Source organism: Trichinella spiralis (genome assembly GCF_000181795.1).
Source record: "Trichinella spiralis strain ISS 195 chromosome Unknown Scfld2, whole genome shotgun sequence".
NCBI classification, from domain to species: domain Eukaryota; kingdom Metazoa; phylum Nematoda; class Enoplea; order Trichinellida; family Trichinellidae; genus Trichinella; species Trichinella spiralis.
In genome coordinates, this window is record NW_003526941.1 from 3,721,322 (window position 1) to 3,747,665 (window position 26,344).

General features: G+C 34.2%; 8 protein-coding genes across 8 annotated transcripts; 1 reads left to right on the top strand and 7 right to left on the bottom strand.

Moving 5' to 3' along the window:
• Nucleotides 1-563: 563 nt before the first annotated feature.
• Tsp_03305 (conserved hypothetical protein) lies at nucleotides 564-908 on the bottom strand. The gene has a single exon (XM_003379601.1). The coding sequence runs from the start codon at nucleotides 906-908 to the stop codon at nucleotides 564-566; it is 345 nt and encodes a 114-aa protein (XP_003379649.1).
• A 1,225-nt stretch (nucleotides 909-2,133) lies between these two features.
• Tsp_03306 (cathepsin B) lies at nucleotides 2,134-3,637 on the bottom strand. Its single transcript, XM_003379602.1, has 5 exons — nucleotides 3,412-3,637; nucleotides 3,017-3,357; nucleotides 2,583-2,815; nucleotides 2,399-2,515; nucleotides 2,134-2,345 (listed from the first exon to the last, which is right to left on the bottom strand). The coding sequence occupies exons 1-5, from the start codon at nucleotides 3,577-3,579 to the stop codon at nucleotides 2,134-2,136; spliced, it is 1,071 nt and encodes a 356-aa protein (XP_003379650.1). The 5' UTR covers nucleotides 3,580-3,637.
• A 1,204-nt stretch (nucleotides 3,638-4,841) lies between these two features.
• Tsp_03307 (60S ribosomal protein L28) lies at nucleotides 4,842-6,755 on the bottom strand. The gene is made up of 6 exons (XM_003379603.1): nucleotides 6,723-6,755; nucleotides 6,326-6,386; nucleotides 5,489-5,604; nucleotides 5,307-5,430; nucleotides 5,075-5,193; nucleotides 4,842-4,949 (listed from the first exon to the last, which is right to left on the bottom strand). Exons 1-6 carry the CDS (start codon nucleotides 6,753-6,755, stop codon nucleotides 4,842-4,844), a joined length of 561 nt encoding a protein of 186 aa, XP_003379651.1.
• Nucleotides 6,756-8,049: 1,294 nt separating this feature from the next.
• On the top strand, nucleotides 8,050-9,161 carry Tsp_03308 (conserved hypothetical protein). The gene is made up of 4 exons (XM_003379604.1): nucleotides 8,050-8,119; nucleotides 8,293-8,309; nucleotides 8,367-8,531; nucleotides 9,015-9,161. The coding sequence occupies exons 1-4, from the start codon at nucleotides 8,050-8,052 to the stop codon at nucleotides 9,159-9,161; spliced, it is 399 nt and encodes a 132-aa protein (XP_003379652.1).
• Nucleotides 9,162-11,293: 2,132 nt separating this feature from the next.
• Tsp_03309 (zinc finger protein) lies at nucleotides 11,294-13,663 on the bottom strand. Its single transcript, XM_003379605.1, has one exon. It carries the CDS (start codon nucleotides 13,661-13,663, stop codon nucleotides 11,294-11,296), a length of 2,370 nt encoding a protein of 789 aa, XP_003379653.1.
• A 3,198-nt stretch (nucleotides 13,664-16,861) lies between these two features.
• On the bottom strand, nucleotides 16,862-17,477 carry Tsp_03310 (conserved hypothetical protein). Its single transcript, XM_003379606.1, has 2 exons — nucleotides 17,010-17,477; nucleotides 16,862-16,882 (listed from the first exon to the last, which is right to left on the bottom strand). The coding sequence occupies exons 1-2, from the start codon at nucleotides 17,475-17,477 to the stop codon at nucleotides 16,862-16,864; spliced, it is 489 nt and encodes a 162-aa protein (XP_003379654.1).
• Nucleotides 17,478-19,379: 1,902 nt separating this feature from the next.
• Nucleotides 19,380-20,470, bottom strand: Tsp_03311 (hypothetical protein). The gene is made up of 5 exons (XM_003379607.1): nucleotides 20,462-20,470; nucleotides 20,060-20,194; nucleotides 19,959-20,004; nucleotides 19,582-19,682; nucleotides 19,380-19,463 (listed from the first exon to the last, which is right to left on the bottom strand). Exons 1-5 carry the CDS (start codon nucleotides 20,468-20,470, stop codon nucleotides 19,380-19,382), a joined length of 375 nt encoding a protein of 124 aa, XP_003379655.1.
• Nucleotides 20,471-22,910: 2,440 nt separating this feature from the next.
• Tsp_03312 (heat shockprotein C) lies at nucleotides 22,911-25,941 on the bottom strand. The gene is made up of 7 exons (XM_003379608.1): nucleotides 25,859-25,941; nucleotides 25,250-25,397; nucleotides 24,708-25,187; nucleotides 24,501-24,655; nucleotides 24,188-24,423; nucleotides 23,464-24,128; nucleotides 22,911-23,349 (listed from the first exon to the last, which is right to left on the bottom strand). The coding sequence occupies exons 2-7, from the start codon at nucleotides 25,363-25,365 to the stop codon at nucleotides 23,157-23,159; spliced, it is 1,845 nt and encodes a 614-aa protein (XP_003379656.1). The 5' UTR covers nucleotides 25,366-25,397; nucleotides 25,859-25,941; the 3' UTR covers nucleotides 22,911-23,156.
• Between the last annotated feature and the right edge of the window lie 403 nt (nucleotides 25,942-26,344).

Sequence of the window (26,344 nt, forward strand, 5' to 3'; positions counted from 1 at the left end):
GTGTAGTGTGCTTACACGAACAAGAAAGCACAGTACATATTTAAGCCTCAATGCTTGCTGATGCATTGCTGCTTTACCTAAATCATCATGTGACAGAACTTCAAAACTTATATGAAAATGACAACCATTGCCGTTTGTAAAGAAAGTAAACAAATGTTTGATGTAAATAATAATGGACTGATTAGAAGAATGTTTGCAAAATTGAAAAATCATTTTTTTAATTATTTAATATTTATGAACAGTGAGTAACTTTGATTTCACAAATACATGTTCAACAACACCAAACTGCAAAAGGATAGATAGCAACGACAGTATATATGACAAAAGGTAGAAAGTAAGATTTCAATGCAGTCGTATTTTTATGTAACAAAAATGATATTAATAGTAAATTTAACAGTAGTAATTGTTCGATAATTTTAAATATATCATAAACTAGAAATGGTGAATAAGTAAAGTAAGTAGAACAAGCTAATATGTAAAACCGTAAAAGGCGAAACCCGTCTCTAAAAGTCACTCAATCAGCTAATTATCACAAAAAGGTGAAACTGCCAAAAAAGCATTCATTATTCATTATCATCTTCTTTAGCCAACATTTCGAAGTGATCAGTCATAATGGGAACTTGAAGGGTAAGCAGAAGTCGACCATTGAAAAAATCCCGGCTAAGAGGACGACGCGGTTGGCTTTCTGTCACGTTAGCAGATGACAAATTTGAACAATCGTTTTGTACTTTGTGCACAGCCATATCAAGTGCATTTGCAATTTTTGGCAAACATATTTGCACAATATCCGGCTTGATCAACACTGCGGTCAACAGCAGCACAACAAGTAAACAAAGGAATGGATTTTCCAATATTGCTACGAACGTTGTAAGAGCAAAAAGTAAAGCCGAAGCGCGGGATAGCATCATAATTATTCTGCAGAATTCAAAAGAGGAGTGTGAAGAAAAAATAACAAAATAAACAAAATTAGCTTCAATTCAAATTGCACAAGCGAAGAATTTTAGCAAGAACAAAATTGATAATAATAAATTGCATCCTCTTCAACACAGCAGCTGCTTTGCTTTTTTCAACTACAACTGATGCTTGAAAACTAATTCACGTTCAGCATCATCAACTGTAATGTATATAATCAACGTCGATGCTAGCAGAAGTGAAGTTTCCATTCACTTTCAGTTACGTTCGTTCTGCATTACGCTTTTTGAAAAAGTACATCAAATTTTACAAATTACATATTAAAATAATAAAAGATTCTTTTCCCGACCATGATTTTAGCCAAAATAAATAGAAATTGCTACAGAAATTGGTCCCATTTAATAATATGCAAATTTGCTTGCCATCAATAATAATAAGATTTTGTTACCTGTAATAAAATGATGAGCCCGTCAAATAAGTGATGAATAAAAATGAAAAGTAGTATCGTAAAACAATGTTCAAAAGTGATGACATATCGGCAGAAGATAAACGTAGGCTAGTAAGCAGTAATAGGTGAGTTTTCCAAATATGTGAGCAATATGAGATTGCAGAGCATGCACAAGAAATTTGCATACTAACAACCTGTTTATCAATCGAGAGCTCATTCAATTGCCATTTATTTGCCAAGCATTTGCATTTCTATATGACACGAAGAACAAACAATTAAATTTGCATATTAAATTTTGCTTTTCGAGTTATTGAAAAAATCATTTTACAATATTTAACATTTATTTAATAAAAATAATACATGGAATTGAAATGAAACTATTCTCCTGTACAGTTCTTTACCTGACCAACTATTTGAAACTTCTCAAGACTGCGTTAAACAATTTTAATTTGCATACAGTAAGCAGTCTTGCCAATTAATTATAAATATGAAATATTTTGTTCTATCTCAATGGATTATTGTTTGGAAAATTTTAATTTCAAATCAACATATCGTTCATAAATTCAATCAATGCAGCATCAGAACGATTGCGTCTACTTTTGAAACAATCGACTGAACATGGACCTAAAAAATATTTCGACAATACCAATGTCGAAAATAAATTAATAAATAAATAATGATTTTGAAATGATACCGTGTAAAATTAGTAGATAGGATGTCATTATAATTCGTTTTCACTGGTCAAACTAAGCAAAAAAAAACAAGAATAATATTCACGTTGGCTTCTTGTACAGTCCAGCAACTGCCTCTGATTCTATGCCGCATTCATTACGACCTCTGTAAATTTTGAAAAATCCCTTATCGCCCCATTCAGTATTCCAAGAATTGGCCAAAAGCCAATAAGGAACGCCATTCTCTTCTCCCCATCCAAGTAGCCTCACTGCGTGACCACCCAATACTGAGCCAGTGTGATGTTGGTAAACTCCTTGAAAATAAAAATAATCATAAATAAATAAATAAATGTTTTGTAAAATTTACCCGTTTTGTACAGAAGAAAATCTTCGTAAACTTCAAATGCCACTTCCATTGGACCGTTCATCATCAGCTCCTTTTGCAAATCCGATGCCTTATTATGCAATGAGTACGCTTTCAAGCCTTAAACAGTGAGACAATAAAATATGTATACATTTATTTATTTATTTATTTTTTCGTTTTGATTTACCATAATATTTATCTTTGTTGTACTGAATCTTGTAAGTTGACTGGCATGCTTTTTTACAAACCGGAGTAGGCTCCAAATCGTGACTGCACGGTCCATACGTGCCGTTGCTGTGGTGATTGCACGGGGCAAACGGATATGGACGACAACCGTCGTGCGTTGTGTAATTTCCACCAGTGACAAGACCATACTTAACCCAAAACGACCAAGCTTGGTGAGGATCACCACCTTGGCATCTAAATTCAATTAAAAAAAAATATATATATATTCAATGATATAATATTTTATAAAATGGGATCACAAACAAAACTACATATACACTACTGGTAAACATTTGTTTTTATAATGCAAATTTGATTGAAAAACAAAATAGCCGTATAAATACTAGGAATAATATAATCAATAATTTTTTTTTCGAAAAAAAAGAATACTTTTACCCGAAACCACAAATTTTGCAACAGCTCAACAAATCGGTGGATGAAATGTGAGGCTTCTGACGTCCATCAGTAGCAATGCATATTCGATCACTTATTGCTTCAACTGCTCCAAATGCCCAACAGGAACCACAGTTCGACTGATCACGTATTTCCCCAATTGTTGGACAATAGGGCCATTGTTTCCTGGAATCAAATTCGACGGGAATTTCCATATCGATATGTTCGTAAGAGATGACAGGCAACGGTATTGAATTGGTCTCGAGCTTTGAACTTCTCCGAACGCCCATCATACCTTGTATGACGTGCGAAGGGACAGTTTCGAAGTATGGATTTCGACCAGCCTGAATAATGATGAAAAGCTTTTTTAAGAATTGATTCAAAAGTGTAAAACTCACCTTCCATGTTGTTTGCAAATTGTTGATGTAGGTGGCCATTTTGTTGAAATACAGCCTTTGGTTTCTGGAACCAAAAGGAATCCCAAAAACCGTACTGTAAAAGCATGGTAAGCTGAAAAGTAAAATGTAGAAGAGATGAAAAAGAGACGGCGCAGCCGAATGGGGCATTTTGGAAAATAACCACCACAACGGGCCAATTTTTGCTCCTTTGAACAGCACAGCGGTTGGAGAGAGCGAGAGAGATGACAATGATTGACGCGCCCTGGTCGCATTTGATCATAGTTAAGATAATGAATAATTATTTGATAGATTTATTAGGGCCAAATAGCAAACAGAACCGCTGTCAAAAATTATTGCTTCCTGGAAAGTTGAAATTTTCAAATTTCACTTTTTCCAAAAACCAACAGCTTTCCCAATTTCTTTCTTCCTTGAAGTAATAAATTTAAACGAAAATTCAATCAACAACAACAAAGATTGAAGACTAACAGCCGTGCATTTTGAAAAATCAAATTCCACAATTAACAAATGAACAAACTCATGGAAATGGAAATGAGGAAAAAATGAAAACAACATTCACACTTTCTAGTTATCATGGAAAATGTGCATTTACAACGCTGTGTGAAAATGAAATTATAAAATATATTTTCAAATCAATTGAATGGAAATGGAGTGCTTTTTAATTAAGATTATTTAAAATTTTAAACATAATTCTCTTCAATTATGCATTCTCTTTACCCATACGCCATCTGTGTTCAACAAGTGCGAGAAAACAATGTTACCAAATAATGATGCTTTGTATTAATAATCTTTTATTTTGACTTATTCTAGGGTGAAATAATTTTGAAAAGTCATTTTCAAACTTGCAAATCACTTACTATCTGCAGTTCAAGTTGTTTTGAAACGAAAGGAAATTAACATGAACTAGAATCGCATACCTGAATAATTTATTTTTGTGAAAACTTTTCCTTTTCTTGGACTCTACAGAACTTCAGTACAAATTAATTAAACAACATGACCTACCTTGCTTATAAAAAAAGCAGCATTACGTCACATGCAACTTTTACAATTGAATTAGTGCGCAGCCGTCAGGAAGTTATTCACATATGTGTGTACCTTGGGTCTTCACAGTGGAAACGTTTCAGCTAAGTTAAAAACACTAATCTGAATCACGATTCCATGAAAAAAACAAATGCATAAATTGAAATTTTGCATTAAATTCCTATGTAATTTTATCAGTACATATTTATTTTAAATTACAATTTCTTCATTCCTTTTTACACTTTTCATTACGTCGTTATGTTCAGTTTTTTCTTGTCCTGAGCATTATTACCAAATGTTTATAATAAAGAAAAAGTTTGCAATTGTGAAAGTGCTAAAACTAGAATTTTTCCAACTGAAATTATTTATTTTCTCAACCGAATGAATCAATTTCACTTCTTCTCCTTCTTTTTCACCTTATCTTTACGCGGACGAGGAGGCTTTTCCACTGTCACTACTTTCTGACTACGCATAATTTGTGAGGCTCGCTTCTGCGCTTTCTGAAACAAAATTGTCACCAATAAATAAATTTTTAGCAACAAGTGATTTTCAAGAAATTTTTACATAGGCAGAAAAAATAAACTATAAACATGCATGGTTAAATATTTAAAAAAAATAACATTACCAAAAGCAGTGATCCACGGTATTTCTGTTTTCGAACTATAGTTTTCATGGTTCTCAAAACAGCTCGACTGTTTCTGGACAAGCTAATTTCAACCAAACTAGAGTTTGGTCTATTTCCTTCTAAAAAATATAATTAATAAAATTACATGCATAAGAAAATGTAATGAAAACAAATTTCTTGGGCACTATAAACATACGTGTATAGATGGGATGTGTAACAACAAATTACTTACGTCCTTTCTTTTTATAAACAAACGAAAGGCCTTTGTTATCGGGTTCTGGCACAACATCAATTGCTCTCTTACGTACCAATCCACAGTCACGATAACAATGTATGCCGGTCAAATTAAACGGTGCCTAACAACAACAACAACAACAACAACAGTAATAATAATATACAACAGAATTCAAAAACTAAATGCAAACTTGTACGTACAGTTGTGAACTTCGGTCCTATATTTCTTCGGGAATGAATAAAAGAAGAAGATTTCTTTATACAAGCCCACTGGATATCACTCGAATGCCACATTTCTAAATCACAAAAAATATGATAATTATACAAATTTTAAATATAAAGCAAAAACATTAAGATGTTCACATCAGTTGACGACATGACAAGTAAAAATGTAAATAATATAAAATATTTGTTATAATTTTACTTTTTTCCAATAAATTAAACTCAATTTAATATGGTAAAAAATTTATAACACTGACAGAAATACCTGAACGTAAAAATTTTTAAATAACAACAAAACTTTGATGAGATGGATACAGTAAAAACAACAGTAAATGTAATGTAGGAATTAATCCTACTATAACTGTCAAAAATAAATTGTGAAAAGAGCATATAAATAAATGTAATGTTTTTTCAATGTAAAGATAATTTTAATCCCAAAATGCTAAATAAGATTAATTAATTATCATATTATAAAGTTTTTTCAGTAGTCAACAAGACACAGTGATTGATGTTAATTACAGCTGAAATAATTATTGATATGATAGTTTCGAAGAAATAATCCATTTAAAGATGTTAATTTAATTTAAACAATTCCCTTTTTAAAAATGTTTTTTTGAAAGTGAATTTTGAAGAAAAAAAAATGTATGTATCAATATGTTGTGGGTGCAATCAATGATTTTAAACATTGAGCATTTGATTGATTCATCTGTTCTTTTCTTTTTTTTTTCATTTTAATTTTCCAAACTGCAGTTTCAACTAATTAAAATTAAAATTGTTATTGCTTTATCAATCAACTGGTGCTGTTGAAATCCATTGAAACAGTACACAAATCGTGTCGAGTAGTAAATATTAAAAGCTAAAATATGAATTGAAAAGAAATCAAAAAATTATTAAATTATAATCATCGTGTGAATTGAAGTATTGGAATGAAATTGGAGAGTGTTTTTTTGTTCATTCTTCTGAAGAAGAATTAAAATTCAACGCTTGTTTAACGATTTGTAAATTGATCCATCCGTTCAGTGTAACTCTTCTCCTGATCGATTGTCAGTATTTCAAAGCCGAAGTGAAATTATTCATTATTCAAACGTTTGGATCATCTTAAGTGAATGTAATTAGCGATTGGTTCCGATCGATTAGCAGACATTTTCTTCTTGGCATGGTAAAAGGTTGTCAAAATCACACAACCACATACATGCCTGCTTTCGTTCGGCCCACCTCTGTACATTTCTAACAAATTAGCAAACAAAAATAGTGTTCTCATGTTTTTCAGTAAACATCCATGTGACACACACATTTATGTAAATACAGTTTAAAAAAAATAAGGTTAAACAAAGTACAATTTTAATGTTTGCAAAAGAAACACGACCAGTGTGTATTTTGTATTCGATTTTCTATTCCGGTATTCATTGTAAGATGAAAATAAATTTGATTTATTTATTAAATGAAAAGAAGAAATTTTAAATTTTGAAAATTTTAGCAGTGAAATTAAGTAAAAAAATTGTTAATCAAAATCTCAAGTCGAATCAATTGCAATGGTAGGAATATTTATTCGACGGTGCAACAATGCGCAGAAAAGTCGACAAATCCGATAATGACGAGTTAAAAATTCACAATTTTACTTTCATTGAAAAAGAAATGGATTCATTTTTAATTGATACCGTTAACAATTGTAATTTATTCCAATTTGAAATGCATAACGTATAAATTTTTAAAATTGTCATATGCCTAATAATAATAATAATAATAAATGGTGAATTGAAAAATAAGTGAAAAGTCGAAAATTGAAATTCTGAAAGCATTTCGAACAATTTTCATTTATTTCTCAATTAAACGTGCAATTTTGTCAAAGAAAAGATCATTATTCATATTTTTGTTCGTAGTTGTTTTTTAAAAATATTACAGTAATCTTAATTTGTCAATTTTTCACAAATTTATTAGTATTCGCCTTTTCTTTTTGTTCTTAAAAATTTCGGCATTATTGCTGTCAGGCGACACCATGCCAATTAGTGCACTTAAAAGCGTCTAATTGATTAAATGACGTTGACAAATGGTTAAGTTAAAACTAATTGTAATTTCCATCGCCACATATGCTCTATACACAATATCTGCATTATTTGATGTAAATTAAAAAATCGCTTAATTTTCAAATTATACTGTCATTCATTCAATTGTAAATATTGTAAAAATTATTATCGCTGTTATTGAATTATTGATCAATTGAAACAAGAGAAATTTATTTCGGCTGTATTTATTTTGTAAATTTTAGTCGAACAATTGAGTGCTGTAATAATTATATCCGTTTACACTATAACAAATATACATATATATATATATATATATAGAGAGAGAGAGAGAGAGAGAGAGAAAGACTAAGAGAGAGTTAACCGATAAAACCAAGTGCAGATAATAAATAATACCTGCTATGCTGAGATGAATGTGAAATTTAATCGTTTTAAAACGACATCTTTTACACGGATCGATTTTTCACAACGCGTTGTTTAAAGTAAACATTTGCAGGGATGATTTGTTGGATAAGCTGTATAAAAGTGAAACAATTGCAAACGGACAGTCAAAAATCGATCGAAACCCGTACTTGACTGAACAAAAAGCATGCCCGTTTTGCTTTTTAATGCAATTTTTTAAATCGTTTCATTTGAATCGATTTTGTTTTCAAAGCCTGCTGCTGGTTTTTTATCTTTCTTGTTGTGTGTGTGTAAATTTATTTTTGGAAATTTAAAATTTCAATAAATATCATTTTCCAGAAACAAAGGCTTGCAATGTGAGTAGAATAAAATTTAAATCGAACATACCTGTCATTGTGGGATTCTTTTTTCAGAACTGCAACTGTCATCACAAATTTCACAAACGCTTCACAGCAGTAATTTCCATTTCACAACGGTCCAACCGTGACCCGGTGTCTATTTGGTTAAAGCGAAATTTAATTGTAAATTTTACTCCACTATGCAAATTTCTCATTATAACTCTGCAAACAGAAGATAATGTTTGCCATTGAATAGCAATTTTGTTCACCACTGATCAATCATCTATGCATATATTCAAGTTTGAATTTTCCACATTCAATAAGAAAATGATGAAATTGATTATTTCAATTTTTCATTAATAATTATTAATCTGATGATTAATCAGTAGAATGAATTAATTAAATTTGATTGTGATTTCAAAAACTAATAAAATGTAGCAGTTGTCTTTAATATTTATTAATGAAACAAACATTTGAAAGGTATAAAGACAAAAAACACAAACAATTGTTTCTGATCGTCATATGGTAAGTAGTTTAGTGGTTATTTTTCAAAGAAATAAAAGTAGTATGTATATTTATTTATTATAAGGAGAAGAAAAAAAAAGTAACAAATAAAATGATGACCGATGGAAATGAAGCTTAATTTGTCGAAATCAAAAGCTGCTGCTGTTCATTAGCGTCCAGTGTTTGATTAGCCAATTTCTTTTTGTTAAATACGTTCAGTTCGGCAAAGCAGCTGTCGACCGATTTCAAAGTGAAAGAACAGATGCTTTTCAAAAGGTTCGTTTGAAGAGCTTGAAAAATTTATTATTGAATCGACCTCGTTTCATGCGAGCCGTGATTGAATTACGTGCGCAGATGGATCGTTAGTTTGACCACTGGTCAGCCGGATGAATGGTCATCCGAAGCGAAATGGGAAAAAATTGTTGAAAACAAAATTTTTATTTTTTTGAAATCATTCAAAAAAGCTTAAACAAATCAACTCGACCGAATTTTTCTACCTGCAAAACATTAACCCCAAAAATTCAAAGTACAGTAATTTATAAACAAATATAAACTGGATTTTCAAATCTTCATACTAACTGTTCAATAATAAGAAAAACAATTATAAAACAACAAAACGTTAAATTATACCAGAAAACCAATTACAGAAAGAATACTGATAAATAGGATCAATAATTTGAATTAAAAAAATAAAAGTAAATTTATCTTTTTTAAATGGATATTTTTACAGTTTTTCTTTTGCTCAGTCTCATCACTAAACGGTGATCCATTGTTAATATGCATGCTTTGCTGAAATTGGAAAAAGACAGATTAAGTGCAACATGGGTGCACGTACATAAGATAGATAAATTTTTACAAATATCTATGTAAATAAGATGAAGTAGTAGTTCAAATATCATCAAGTGATTGAAAATTGTAAAAATAAAATGCAGCACATTCAGCACAAATCTTTATTTTACGAGCATATTATTAATTTAATTTAATTTAATTTAATTTAATTTTGTTTTCATCCTCTCTCCCCTTCTCACTCAGCTCTTCTGATTTTATTCAAATTTTCAAAAGCTAATTGTGAACAGTGAAATTCAAAACGATCAAATTGGGAAAAAAGCACTTATTGCAATCGAGCAGCGATCGTTGTTGAAGAAAAACAAAAATCAATTCCCAATCCAAAGTTTACAGGCAGAGAAGCATGGATGGATTGATGGATGGATGGGTGGATCCATTAAAAGCTTCGTCGCTTCTTAATGCTTAGCTTCTACACTTAGCCTCTGACCGGCTTGCTTTGTATGCAATAATAAATAAGCTGAAAATGTGTTATTACAAAAACTGCACGCGAGTTTATCAATAATTATTTTCTTCTTTCAATTCATGACAGCACGATGAAATAATGTTGAGAGAGAGAGAGAGAAAGAGAAATGTAAAGCAAAAACCATATATATACATGTAGATATATATATAAGCTGAAAAATAAAGATGAAATTTCATCCATCCATTTTTAAAAAAAAAACTTTACCATTATAAATAAATCTGTGTAATGTGATATTGGCTTTATTCAAGTTTGACAATTTCACGGAATCTAATCATCTCCTTCTGGGATGCATATGAAGTAAAGCAAATGAAAAATTATTGGTCAATTTTCGCATGCATTGGTGTCATGTTAAAATTGCTTTTCCTTTTTAACACACACACACACACACAGGAGGGTGTTGCTTATTTCTAAGCGAATAAATGAATGTATGAAAATATTCATCTGTGTATAGAATAAGCAAAACAGAATTTATTCGCTCATCAGTTAATAATAATAAATAGTAATAATAATAATAATAATAGCGACGATGATAACTGAAAAATAAACAGTCAACGAGGATAACAACGAGGTTGAGAAAAATGCAATTGAACAAGATAAAAGAGGCAAGTGAGGTGAAATCACGGCATGATCAACCGATCGAGATCGAGACGATGGTTGTTTGCGTTTGTACAACTGAAAAAAACGTGCAACTGGGTTCACGTACTTTGCTTGTAACTGATATTAGCAATTAAAAAAATACAATAAGTAATAGTACTGCTGAAGAGCATATAATTAATTGTTCAGCAGTAACAATCATAACAAAAAGGTAGAATAATTAAAACAGTACTAAAATAGACAAGTCAGTATCAATAAGAACAAAGTTTAAATAAAATGCAGTTAATTAATTAATTGTTGATGGAAAAATGACGTCGCCATTTTGTCATGTAAAAAACCCGAATTTTAGAATATAGCAATTAAAAATAACCAAAATATTAAAATAAGTACACGAATAGTGGGTGTGATAGCAACCAGTATTATATACATATATCTAAAATATAGGTCTGCTGATTCGATTAGAGGAAGAATAAAAGTGAAAAAAGATCGGATGTGTAAAGACAGATACCCACATACCCACACACACACACACGCACACGCACACACACACGCATACACATACACACACAGAGTTTTCGCACTTGTGCAATAATGGTCAACCCAAAGTATCACGAGACGCCGGTGTAGCGGCGTTGGACCCGTCTTCTTCGACCACATCTTGTCCATCACTGACAGAAGATATTACAGTCGTTCTAATTTCTGCAACATTGGATAATAATGATTGCTGTTGCAATTCTGTAGCTGTTGCAATGATACCACCACCACCACTACCAGCAGCAGCAGCAGCACTGATGTCAGAAGCAGAAGGAGTAGCACCAGCACCAACAGTAACAATATCAACGGCGGTTGGCATTGCTATCTGTGGTAATAATAATGATGGGGCTGTTGCTGCTGCGGATAGCAATGGTGCAGCAGAGGTTTCGGTTTTGCTCGACGCTTCCGATGCTGGAGGTGGAACATTGCGACGCTGGTGCTCCTCTTCGTAATGCAATTTCAGATCGTGAGATCCGGGAAAATGACGATCGCAGACGCGACAGACAAAAGACTTGCTGGTCTCGGCTGAACCGCCGTTTTCAACGGTGGTGGTGTTGATACTGCCGATCACAGTCCGATTTTCGTCAATAACGATGCCGTGCATTTTGAGCATGTGAGTTCGCAAGAAGTACTTGTTGCACACCTCCTTGTTGCAGATGTTGCAGAAATTTTTGCTCGGATTCCCAACGCCACCTCTGCCGGCGGAACGGTCCTTGCTTCCCGACCTGCTTGGCGTCGGTGTGGGCAAATTGATCGCCGGGCATCCGTCGCCGACAATACCGTGCACGCTGTACATGTGAACGCGCATGCAGTACTTGTTGGGAAAATCTCGGCGACAAATTTCACAAAACCAATTGCCACCGTCGGATGCGGTCAGATCCGTACCCAAGGATGAAGCGTAGGCGGCGGCGGCAGCAGCGACGGCAGCGGTGGCGCCGGTATCCACAGGGGCGCTGGCCGGTAAGTTCGGCAACAGCATCGTCGGGCTGCGGCCGACAAACGGCGAGACCAGAGTATTGTCGAAACTGCCGTGATCACGGTATCGATGAGCAATCAAAGCGAAGAAGCTTGGAAACGATTTGACGCACAAATTGCACGACAACGTGCCGTTGATTGCCAAATCGGCAATCGCCGGATTCCAATACCTCTGCTGCTGGCTTGCAACCGGAGAAGCGATCATATTATCAACAACACCAGTGACCGTTGACAATATGTCCAAACGTTGACGTTTCACGTCCACGCTTGATGCTTCATCCGCCGCTTGACTATTACCACCAGCAGCACTAGGGGCAGCAGCAGCAGCAGCAGCAGCACCAGTACCAACACTTGCACCATTTGTTGCGGGTGTTGAAATTCTTTTACTGTTATTATTATTATTGCTGTTGTTCCCAGTACTGGCACTGGATAAATTCAATACAGCAGCAGCAGCAGCAGCAACAGCTTGATCAGTTTCTACAGGCTGTTGTTGTTCTTGTTGCTGCAATTGTGGCTGCTGTTGTAGTTGTGGTTGTTGCTGCTGTTGCAGTTGTGGTTGCTGCTGCTGTTGCAGCTGTGGTTGCTGCTGCTGTTGTAGTTGTGGTTGCTGCTGGTGTTGTAATTGTGGTTGTTGCTGCTGCTGCAGTTGTGGCTGTTGCTGGTGTTGTAGTTGTGGATGTTGCTGCTGCTGTTGAGCATGTTTAGTAGTCGGTGAACGTTTCAGCTGCCTCATTGGATAATCGTCCATAAATATACCGTGCATGTTGAGCTTGTGGGTTTTCAAAAAGTACTTGTTGCAAAATTCTTTTTGACAAATTTCACAATACGCATCCCGATCAAGCACCTGATGATGCAGACTGCCGCCGTTGCCCAACAGCACACCGTCCAAGCCGATACCCATGCTGGCCAGTATTTGTTGCTGCTGATGGAGGAAACCCATCGTGGCAAAATCCGTCGCATAAAATGACGACTGGTTGATCATGGCGTTGGAATGAGCGGTCAGAAAGTGACTCTGAAACAGCACCATCAATTGTCGACACATTGCGCACGTCATGTCCGGTACAGTTGGCACATAGGAACCAGCGGGGGCGGTTGCTTGGGTAGTGTAAAAATGATTCGGCGACGGTGACTGACAACCATTATTAAACATTTGAGTTGGTAAAAATCTCTTATTGCTAAAAGCTGGTTGCTGTTGTGGTTGCTGCTGCTGCTGTTGTTGTTGTTGCTGTTGTTGTTGTGGTTGTGGTTGTGGTTCTTGCTGCTGCTGCGGCTGCAGTTGAATAGTGGGAATGAAGACAGGAGATTTAGCGTCACTGGCGAGAGGTGGCGGAGGCGGACTTTCGCAAGAGGACAATAACGGTGTGACCATGTGATATGCATGCTTTTTCTTCTTGTGAGCATACAGAAATCGTTCAGCTCGAAAACGTTTGGCACAATATTCACATCTGAAAGGCATCTTGTCAACCAACCGCCTTGGCTGCCGCAGTTCATGGCTTCGCTTCAAATGGTGTCGGGCCAATTTGGATAACTTAATATCCAAGTGTGATACTGGTTGGTTGGTGACAATTTGCCTACCGTCGACGGTAGAAGAAATGGTCGACGACGAAGCGATGGGCGGTGTATTTTTGCAAACTGTCGCCGCCGCCGCCGCCGCCGAAGAAGAAGAACAAGCGGCTTTTTTCAATGCTAATTCCGATGAAATTGAATCAATCAAATCGCTAGCCGTCGACGTGTGCTGTTCAACAACGCCGTTGTTGCCGTGCAATTGGACAGTGTGCAGGTATAAAATTTCCGGATGAGAAAACTGCTGACCACAGTGCAAGCAAGGGTACAAATTGGTCGAGTTCTGGACCGCAGACGAATTGACTGTCAAGTCGACTGACTGACCGTCGGTCGGTCGTTCGACATCCAAATCGACTTCAGTATCCAGGCTCTTCTCCTGAAAAATGAATAATGAATAATTCTTTTTAAATTCTATATTTTCAATAGAACAAGAAGAATAAGAATAGAAATTGAAAACAATAAAAAGGGGGAAGAGGAAAAATCAGCTTTGGTCTGGTGTAAAAACTGCAGTCGGCTAAAGCAAGCGCTGAAGCGCAAGCGGTCGACGAATTTAATTAATGATCAATGACCATCGCCACACACACACACAGATACACTGGCGGACATGGATAGGGAGAATTGCCGTTGTAGATCATGCGTTTAAAAGTAATCACAAAATCGAAGAACCTGCCCAACGCACGCGCGTTTATTGTGCGTCCTCTCACAGTTGTTGTCGCATTATCCATTTATTCGATATTCATTTCGAGACGATCAATTTAAAATGCATGAAATTTGTTGTTCTCTGCACTTTCTTCCAATTTCAAAAATTTGTCACATTTCAATCGAAAATAAAAATTAATAAGAAAAATGATCCATTTTTTCCTCTTTCAAATAAACTCCCCCCACCTATTATCGTTAATGGCATGCGTGTGTACAATTCATTACCCGAACCCCCGTGAACCGCTTGTCGGCTCCTTTCCATTCCAGTATAAAAATCCCCTTTCAGGTCGAAATATGCTAATTTCAAATTGTCAATAGAACAAAAAAATTTACATATATATATAATGTTTTTGTCATCAGTGTGCTTTTAATTATCATTGTTCACAACAAGCAGCGGAATGAGAAGTGGTGCACTTTTAAAAGTCAATTTAAAAGAAACCAATAGCAACAGATGAAAATGGAATTTTTTCATCCTATTTGCATTATAAGCAACTGTTTATTATTATTATTATTGTACACTCGGATCGACCTATTGGGACAAGCAAATAAATAAATAAATAAACGTATGTTGTAAAAAGCACTTCACGCATGCCATTTCCTGCGTAAAGTTGCCGCATGCAAATTGTTCAAATCTTTTTTCTACATTTTTGCACATTTCTGATGATATATTTCTTAGTTTTATCGTCGTTGTTGCTGTTGCAACCACCATATAGCATTTAGAATTCGTGATTGAAAAGAATAAAAGCAAAATTAAATTGCAACATTTCACAAGATATATATATACATATATTTGCACATTTGAAATCGACCAAATTTAGTTAGTTTCGTAGTCAACAAACGATGATGGTTAGAGAAAAATAAAAGAACCATGCAATGCAACCATGTCGTCGTTGTGCAAAAATTGTAGTACAAAAGAAGAAGAAAAATCCCAATGAATCGACAAGCACAAATCAAACAAAGTGATTTAAATATTGGCAAGTTGTATTTCATCACAGGAGAGTAGTTTCAATAGTTAGTTGATCAGTGTTGAGAGGGAATTTATCATCAAATAAAATCTTCCACATCACATCACATCACAGAAACAAACAAACAAATAAATAAATTTGTATACAACATTTAACTATTACTATTGGGGAACGATGAGAAAGTAGAAAAGAAATGGAAATAGAAATAAACAAATAGAAATGTTGCTTGTCATTTTGAAAATCAATTCCTCAAAAGCGTGTGTATTTTATATTGAGTTTCATTAAAATAAAAATTTTAAAAGTGTGCAACATTGTGAAATAAATGCAAATACGCTAATTCGCAATGATACAGCAGAATTGATTTTTCTCCAAGCAAAACGGTATCGATAAAATTTTGTACAAGTGAATTTTAATTATTCAATTGAAACAGAATTTTTTTATTTCGAGGAAATAATTATTTGAAACGAATGTCTCTGATGATGATGATGATGATGTAATTTCCGTTCCTCATTTAAATTTATTATTTTTTAGAAAAAAAAGCAAAGTGCATTTGAATCGGTCGGTCGGTTGGTGAAGTGTGAAAGGACAAGAAGGAGATATCGATTATCGTCATCACAGTTTGCTCAGTTGTAAACTAAATATGTACAAAGGAGTGGTATAATTTATTAGCATGGTTTTTTTCTCGTTTAATGAAAAAAATGAAAATGGTTGATTATTGTGTGCACGTGGAAAGAGAAAATTTTGAACGAGGCCAAGTTGATTATAAAGAAGCACAAAGCTAAAAAAAATAAGTCGAGCGAGTGGAACGGGAAATGTCCATTCCCACATACTGTGGCGGAAAAACTTGACCTCGATGATGTAATTATCCTAATGATGGACTGAAAGTGGAGAATAAAAAAGAGAAAGATGTGGTCGACCGGTTGGTTACGTATATGCGACAAGTGAAATGGAAAAAAACGAAAATAAGCCTGCATAGCAGATTAAAGGTTGTGTAAAGTAAATTTTGATGGTCATTTTTTCCAAAAACTTTGCCAATCGAAGAACAACTCCAACTCAGAAAAGAGTCATGCATACAATATCGGTGTTTCAATATTTGATCATGCACAATACAGAGTGAGAAGAAATGGAAGAAAAATTGACCGGTCGAATTTAAGCAAAAGCAAACACCGTTCACCTGTCTATATGCATCTGGTGCGCATATACTTTTTGTTTGCACAATTCTACATTGACCGGAAGAATAGATGGTGAATGCAAATAAAAAAAAATAAACAAATATATATATATAATGATGAGAAAATGGAATTAAATTTGAAACAAATAAGAAAATAGACTTACGTCAAATGTAGGATGTGCTTCTTTGATGTGATTTTGTAAATAAGTAGGATTGAGAAAAAGCATATCACAAATGTCGCAACGAACGGTAATAGTCAATGATTCATCTTCATCATCTGCAAATTCATTTCCATCATTATTAATATTATTATTATCACTTTCTCCTTCTTCATCTTCATCTTCCTCATTATCGTCTTCGTCGTTGTCGTCTTCGTCATCATCATCATCGTTGTAATCATTCACATCAACACCAACAGCAACTGATGTTTGTCGACCATTGGTGATATTATATGTAGTAGCAGCAGTGGTGCAGGGTGGGTTGAAATTGTTCAAAAGTTGAGGCGAATCGGTTTCAACATGCTGCTGCTGGTCAGCGGAAATTGCAATCCGCTGACAATGGTCATTGCTGAGCTGACCGTGCTGGAGAATCATGTGAGCTTGGAGTTCGGTCCGGTGATTGAAGCCCAAAGAACAGTGGATACAGCTCAAACTTGGGGCGGGGGTGTGTTTTTTCAAATTGCCAACAGGAGGCGGTGTTGCCGTATCGCCAGTCGAATTGGTGTTCGTTTGTGGTTGGGAACTTGCAGGGGCGTTGCCAGTGGTTCCATTTTGATTTTGACCATTTTCAGTTGCTGTGGTTGGTTTCTCAGACGATTCCGAATTGCACTGATCAGAGTCATTGTTGTCCGTCAAACGGCACACGTTCAGCATAATATAATATTAATATTTCTTTTTCTCGTTCGTTCTACCGTTCACACACACACACACTATCTTTTTCTCGAATTGCTATCTACAACACAACATGTAATAATAAGAAATAAAATTATTTTAAAAAATAAATAAATAAATAAATAAATAAACAAACAAACAAATATTATTATTATTATTTCTCCATTTCCGACGATGATGAATAATTTGACACGGTAGAAAGAAAGCAAGATAGAGATGTAGAAAACAACAACGCTAACCCCAAAGCGAACAATAAATTGAACCGAACCGAGGAAAGATTAAATGTTAACAGAGAGCAAAAAAGTATAGATAATATAATAAAAAGAAATATTTCACCTCCACTAGCAGCTGTCCATCAAAAATATTCGCTGACCAATGGCCGGCCGGCCAGTTTCCGTGCCGTCGGTCGATTAATATAATTAGTGTTAGGCGTCGTGCGCGACCCCTGCCGTCGCTGACCCGTTGCCTGTCGTGGGGTCGTGGTCAGTTTAAACGTGTAATAATATTTTTCTGCTTGTAGTAATCATGGTGGAGAAAAAAAATTTTTTTCCACACGCAAACAGCAAAAGCAAGCAAGCAAGTACGAGAGAGAGAGAAAGAGAAAAAGCAGAAAAAAAATTAGGTCACTGGCGCAACCTATTTGCTATGGACGAAGAATAAGGGGATTAGGCCTGGCAGAAGAACCAACTGATGATCACACGAGCCATTGTATTTTTGGATCCATTTTTGGGGTCGCCGTAGAGCAGTGTGTTGAAATGAGAAAAAAATAAAAAATATAATAATAATACCCAGTGCTGACGTTGACCTAATTTTATTTTATTTTCATTTTCCACGATCACGATAATCGTGAAATAAAAGTACGACGTAAGAAAAAACCAATACAGTCATCATCACTTTCACTTTCACTTTCCTACTAAATAACACTTGCTTTTTTTTGTACAACTTGTTCCACTGAACAAGTCGGTCAATCGATCAAGTCAACTTTTGACTTTTCAAATATTAAAATGCAATATTCAAATTTATTGTTATTAAACAAAAAACAATTTTTTTATTTTTTTGCTTTCCTAAACTGTTCAAATTATTTGCATAAATATTGTCGACCGAACATGAGCAGTAAATAATGTTTGGTCAATCGAGCAGAAAAGTGAACCTGCCTGCGTTGGAAACGATTTTTCAAAAAAAGCAAGAACAAAAAGAAGTTGAATAAATATCGACTTTTTTTTACTTAGTGTTCTTTTTTTAAAAATTCATATTCTTCCCCGTTTATTATTTATTTATTTATTTATTTATTTATTCAACGACCTGAAAATTATTACGAGTCTATACAAGTCGTCGTCGACTAGACAAACGAATAGGAAACTATTGAATAATAACAATAAGATCGTTTTGAAACTTAAACACGCTACAATCATCATCACTACAGTCGAGTCGATGATAAGGAATGTGCATGCAAATTTTTAAACTTTACCAAGGAAAAATCTTTTCTTTTTTATAAACCTCAAAATATACATAATATACAATTTCTACTTTTGGACAAAACCAAAAAAAAAATAATATTGAATAATAAATTATTTCATAATATCAAAATATGAAAACCACAAACACAAATTCAATGGAAATTCACTTCATTTCGAACAATTAACCCATTTTCAAAGAAAAACAAACAAAACAAAACAAAATACGATCTTCTACTTAGATTGATTTTGATGATGAAAAAAAATTATTTCACCTTTTTTTTCATTGAAAAATAATTTAATTAATAATTCCTCTTTTTTTGTCCATTGTATAATTTATTTTATTTTATTTTATTATCAAACACGACCGTACTTTTACTGTAGATCAAGACGCGAGCGATACTGAACGAACGGTGTTTTACTACATCGATCAACGTCGACGTTGATTTACCATAAAATTCATCACAACCCGAAAAACTGTTGTTCGATTCATTGAAAATTCAAACTTGCTCAACTACATTGTAATGTTGAATAAATTGAATTTCGATTTCGATCATTTTAATAATAATTAATGAATGATTAAAATTTGAAACGTAACAATGGATGTAAAAATTAATTTAAAAAAGAAAAACTTTGTACAGTAATAAATTGACATACCTTTCTTCATCAAGAGAAAAATCATCGACAATTCCGCTTCTACTGTAACTTTTCAACCACTGCAATCGCAACAACACTGAAATATTTTTCAAATTAAATAAAAAGTAATTGCAACTTTCTCAAATAGTTATTCATAATAATAATAATAATAATAATTGCTCAAATAGTAATCGTTTAAAATTATTTGTAAAATGCCCACTAGCTAACTTTGTAAGGGTTAGATTGAAGTAAAATAAATAAATAAATGGATAGTATAGACTAAGTTGCATAGAGTTTGATGAAAATCAGTTGGTGCATGTTGTAAAAATATTTCTTACATATATATATATACATAAATTTCCGCTACGATAACTTTGACCCAATGTCAATAGAATAGTAATGTTATACAAATTGTGCACCTGTTCTTCAACAGTAGAAGAAATATGAATGGAAATTTTGAAATAATAAAAAAACATAATAATAATAAGAAGAAGAAGATGACCCATCGCCTGTTGACCTGAACACAGCATGAGCTGCCGTGAAGCACTTTGTCAGCACTTCAACTTTTTCTCCACCTCCTCCTTCAATATCACAAACACATTTTGCATACTTGAATATTTTTAATTTCACAACAATTCTTCGATAAAATAACAATTGATGTACGATTGATTTTAATTTTGAAAAATAAAAAGAAAACTTTTTTTTCAAACGTTCAAAACAACAATAGAAAAATTACAATAAATCATCCACCATTGTGTGTCTTGTGGTGAATGTGTTCAATTTTAAAAAATCAAAATAATCGTAAATCATCCGTGGAGAATTTAAATTTTAACGTTCAAATGATTTTCACTTGAAGAAAAAAACATTTTATTTTACCACCACCATTGTAAAAATAATATTAAAAAATAAAACAACAACAACAACAAAATTTCAAAACCTGGCACACAAAATACCAATAATAATAATAATAATAAATAAGCAAGTGACAAATCACCTCTGAAGCCGCAAAGCAACGTGAAGCTGATTTTTAATTTAAGCTTATCAATCGCCGGGGATTCACTGTGGTAAAATGTTTTTAATCACCGACCGACGACTATTGGTGAAACCGTCTCTCCGATCGATCGATCCCAATCCCAATATTCATGCAATGCGATAAAATTTTATTGCAATTTTTTAAAATCAACCACACTCCTCAGTCGACCCATCGCGTGCATGCAAAAAAAAGAAATTTTTTTTAATCGATTCATTTTTAATCTCTACAATACAACAACAAATAAATTTACTTTTTTTAAAAAACAATCCTACAATTATTTGCATACACTTGCGCTGATTGTTCTCTTTTTCATTGTTGCGGAAAATTTTAATCGCACACAACATGCATTTTACACTATTTGAGATTAGTGAATTTTAAAAGAAAACATTCAAACTACTCTACTGACTAACTGACTGACTGACTGACTGACATTCCAGTAAATCATCAGCCCACTTGAAAACACTAAAAATACACACATATAACAACTTCAGCAAACGACATGAACAACAAAAACAACAATCGAAATGTTTCAACTAATTTCCTATGAAATATTTATCATAGAAAATATATCAATATATATATACATATTGTACGCGTGTGTAAATTTGAAAAACTAGATCTTTTCATTCATTCATTCATTCAACAATAATTTCTCAATCTCACTCACCGTTTACAGTAATTTTTTTTCCAAACAATAATAAATTCTTCTATTTTAGATTTTCAACAACAATTCAAATTGTCCACAATGTTCGAATGATTGAAGAAACTCAATTTCACCCCGGGCAATATGATCATGATCACGATGAACAATTTGACCCTTCAGATTTTTGTTCAACACGCTTTTCACATACTCTCTCAATCTCTCTCTCTCTCTGCATTTTTACACCAATTCAACTTGATAACTATTGAAAAAATTTTTTCATTTCAACAAATGGACACTGGCCATCGGTCAAGGCCGGCCGACAACAACTGATAATACCGAATACATATATATACGTATATATATATCTATAATGAGACGCTTTTTTCCTGCAAAATGCTTCTCTCCGCTCGTTGTGTTGCTACTTATGCTGACCCGTTGACAAATTTCACGTTGCCCTTGAAAAAATTCCACTCCAGTGTTGACCAATGGTCAAAATAAAACTGGTCACTTGTCGTTATGGCGCCCCCAATTGTCGGTGAAGCGAAAGTCGTGGCCGGCGCTAACGGCATTTCAAAGAAAACTAATTCATGGGAAAATTGATGCACTTTAACGACCAACCAACCCCACACACACGAAGCCCAATTTCACTTCTCCTGTCAATTCAAATTCAAACGGTCAACTCAATCCCACACTTCCACTGCTAGAAATTATTACAACATCTTGAACATTGTTTTGGAACAAAAAAAACTCAACCATTTCAATCATATTTATTTCAAAGGTGAAATCAAAACTAAAATTATTGTTCTTTCTGGTCATTTACAATTCAATACAGTAATCTAAATTATGCGTTTTTCTTCGTCAAATACTGATTGTGAACAAATTGAAATAAAAACTGGAAACATTTCATTAGAGAAAATTATGATTTGAATCAAATTCCGAAATGAGCAAATTTTCACCAAACTTTACCAAACTCACTTCTCTCAACGTCAATTTGAAAATATTTTTCTCTTACACCATCACATTACTTACAATCGTTCGAGTTTATCTTTTTGCAGACTACTTTTTTTTCTCTCACTTCTTCCTTACTTCTATTTACAGAAGAAAAAAATTGAATTCAGTCAACGTCACAAAGTTAGAAATTTGCATTCATCATCTCAAACAGTGTGTACTTTTTTTTCGATTGATTATTTCAATCGCCAAGAACTAACTAATTGCTTGTTATTTATTCAACGTTCGAACAAATAGTGGAAACTTTGAAGCAATGCCGTTTAAAATATTTTTTTTAAATAATAAATAATGCTCAATTCACACAATTTGAATTGGTTTGAATGAAAAAAACAAATTGAACACTTACGTTCGTCATTGGAAAAAGAACACTCGACAAATCTCTTCTCAGTCATCGATTTCAATCGAAGTGAGCACAACTGGGTCATCGTCGAGCGGAGCAAAGTGAAACTTTTTTCTTTTTCAAATTCAAATCAACACTCCAACCAAACCACTACTTACTGTCTCAATCAGAAGTTTTACCGCCTCGTACAGACAACTAACCTGACTTTTCTTTTACACACTGTAACAATTTTCAAAAATTTCAACTGGATTACTGTCAGTTAGTAAATGAACATTAATTTTGAAATAAAAAGAGAAATTAATTTCAAAAAAATTATATTTTAATAATAGAATTCTCCAGCTTGACTGTGCCTTGAAATATACATCGAAGTCGAGAAAACAAGAACATTGATATCCGATGTAAAGGTTGATCAAATGGAGAAAAGTCGGAACAATAATAACAACTATTCTCTTTAAAACAATGCATAATAATAAATGAATGAATGATGTATATACACACACATGGAACCGAAGAAAGCACACAGGATAAGGAGAGGTTGAAAAAAAAATCACAGTTCATCTTTTTCTTCAGCATCCGGTGGGGGCGGCGGAGCACCTTCGCCGGCGTTCTTGTACAATTTCCCAATAATCGGCTGGACAATATCTTCCAATTCTTTCTTCTGCTGCTTGAAATCATCCGTCGACGCTTCGGCGTTGCTTTCCAACCATTTGATTTTCTCTTCCACAGCTTCTTCAACTTTGCTCTTCTCGTCGGCAGACAATTTGCCGCCCAATTTTTCACTATCCCCAATTTGACTCTTCAACGAATAGGCAAGCGCTTCGAGTTCATTTTTCGCGTCCACACGCTCTTTCAACTTTTTGTCCTCTTCCGCATATTTTTCGGCATCGTTGATCATGCGGTCAATATCTTCCGGCGACAGACGATTGTGGTCATTGGTAATGGTGATCTTGTTCTTGTTGCCGGTACCTTTGTCTTCGGCGGTGACGTGCAAAATGCCGTTCACGTCGATATCGAATGTAACTTCAATTTGTGGTACCCCACGCGGAGCCGGAGGTATGCCGGTCAGATCGAATTTCCCAAGAAGATGGTTGTCTTTGGTCATTGGTCGTTCGCCTTCGAAAACTTGAATAGTGACCGTGGGCTGATTGTCGGCAGCGGTGCTGAATATCTGGGATTTCTTGGTCGGCACTACCGTATTCCTGGGAATCAGCTTCGTCATCACTCCGCCGACAGTTTCAATTCCCAAAGTCAACGGATTGACGTCCAACAGCACAAGATCACCAGTGTCTTCTTCACCGGAAATAACGCCAGCCTGGACCGCAGCACCGTAGGCGACAGCTTCGTCTGGATTGATACCCCGACTGGGCTCTTTTCCGTTGAAAAATTCCTTCAGCAATTGTTGGACTTTAGGAATGCGCGTGCTACCGCCGACCAGTACAACTTCGTGCACGTCATCCTTCTTTAAACCGGCATCGTCGAGCACTTGTTTCACTGGTGATAAAGTTGAACGGAACAAATCCTGAAAAAATACATTGTACAATACATTGCTTTTTACAAAAAAAGTTTCATCATTCATACCATATTGAGCTCTTCGAATTTTGCGCGCGTGAGCGTTTCGCTGAAATCTTCCCCATCGAAAAAGGATTCAATCTCAATTTTCGTCTGATGCTGCGTACTCAGTACACGTTTGCCTTTTTCAACTTCGCGTCGCAATTTCTGCACAGCTCGATTGTCTTTGCGAATATCTTTTCCAGTTTTCTTCTTATACAATTTCATGAAATATTCCATCACACGTTGATCGAAATCTTCACCACCTTAATATAGAATAAAGAAATTAACAATTTTCATTCAATTCAAAATTGCAACATAAAAACGCCCTTTTCTCACTTACCCAAATGAGTATCACCATTAGTAGACAGCACTTCGAAAACACCATTGTCAATAGTAAGCAAAGTAACGTCGAACGTTCCACCTCCAAGATCGTAAACTAAAATATTTTTTTCACCCTCCTTTTTGTCTAGACCGTATGCAATTGCAGCAGCAGTTCTAAATAAAATGCCAAGTTGTAATTATAATAAAACAAGACGTTCAAACTTACGGTTCGTTGATGATTCGAACAACATTAAGACCAGCAATGGTGCCTGCATCTTTGGTAGCTTGACGTTGCGCATCGTTGAAATAAGCGGGAACCGTGACGACAGCATTTTTCACTTCTTTGCCCAAATAAGCTTCGGCAATTTCTTTCATTTTCAACAAAACCATAGCTGAAATTTCTTCGGGAGTGAACAATTTCTTTTCACCGCTAACAGTAAGCTGAACGTTCGGTTTGCTCGATTTTTCAACTACCGCAAATGGCCACATTTTACGATCCGCTTGAAGACTCTTATCCGACCATTCTCGACCGACCATACGCTTTGCGTCGAATACCGTATTCTCAGGATTGGTGGTCAACTGATTTTTCGCGGCGTCGCCGATCAGACGCTCCCCTTCCGGCGTAAAAGCTACATACGACGGGGTGATTCGATTGCCCTGATCATTGGCAATAATTTCAACACGACCATTCTTGAAAACCCCAACACTGAAAATTATTCAATTCAATTCAATTTAATAAAATGCAAATTTCCAAGCAGCTCAACTAACCAAGAATATGTTGTTCCAAGGTCAATACCGATGATGGTGCCGTATTTATTGTCTTTCTTTTCTTCGGCTGAGGCCAAAGCGAGCCAAATAAAAAACAAAGTACCCAAAATTTTCATTTCACAACTTTCCCGCAATTCAAATTATCAACCTGAAAAATCACAACGTAACAAAAAACAAAAAATACAACAGTAAAAACACAAATCAAGGCTAGAAATCTTTAAACTACTAAAGTTGGACATAAGCATACAGCATATGAACATTGAAAAGTTAAAACTACATTGAAAAATTGTCGATTAAAGACAACTTTCTTGATTATCAAAATAAATTTGAGTAAAATAATATCAAAAATTATTTACGACGAAATATTTTCATTCATAAAGAATAACCATGCACAACGAAATCGATAAACATCAAATATAGCTTGCATAACAAACAATGGAAACAACAACACAAAGCAACATTGAAGAATTCTATATATAACCACAAGATTTTACTTAATCTGATCGTAAAACTGAAATTATTTATTAAAAAATAAATACAACCATCAAACAATAGATGCGGAAAAATGATCAAATGCCAAGTAACAACAAAAAAATGAAAAATGCTTACTATTTTCAAGATTAATACTTATTGACGTAGACTATTCTTAAGGACGTATTCACAAAAATCCACAATATCAACTGTTCTACACAAGAAAATCGCAATGGAATGAAGAAGAACAAGCCTCGCAGTCAATATGTTACGTTAAAAACGCGTGTGATAAACTGATTGGTTAAGCTAAAGTTGACGTGTACAATTGCGTTTACCTGAAAATCATTAATTACAACGTATACTGTATTCGTGCTTATTTTTTATTAAAATTTACAAAAATATGTTTGTAAAATTTAGAAAATCCATAAACTACACATTTATAATTTTTAAATTACACATTTTACTCTTATATCCAGCGTTTACAGTAAAACAAAACAGTCAATTTTATATATGAAAATTAAGCTTTAGTATAGTTATAATTTAATTTTAATATAGTTTTAATTTAAATTTTAAGTTTTATTAATTTTTTAATTTGTAATTGCACAGCGTAATTATTTTATAATT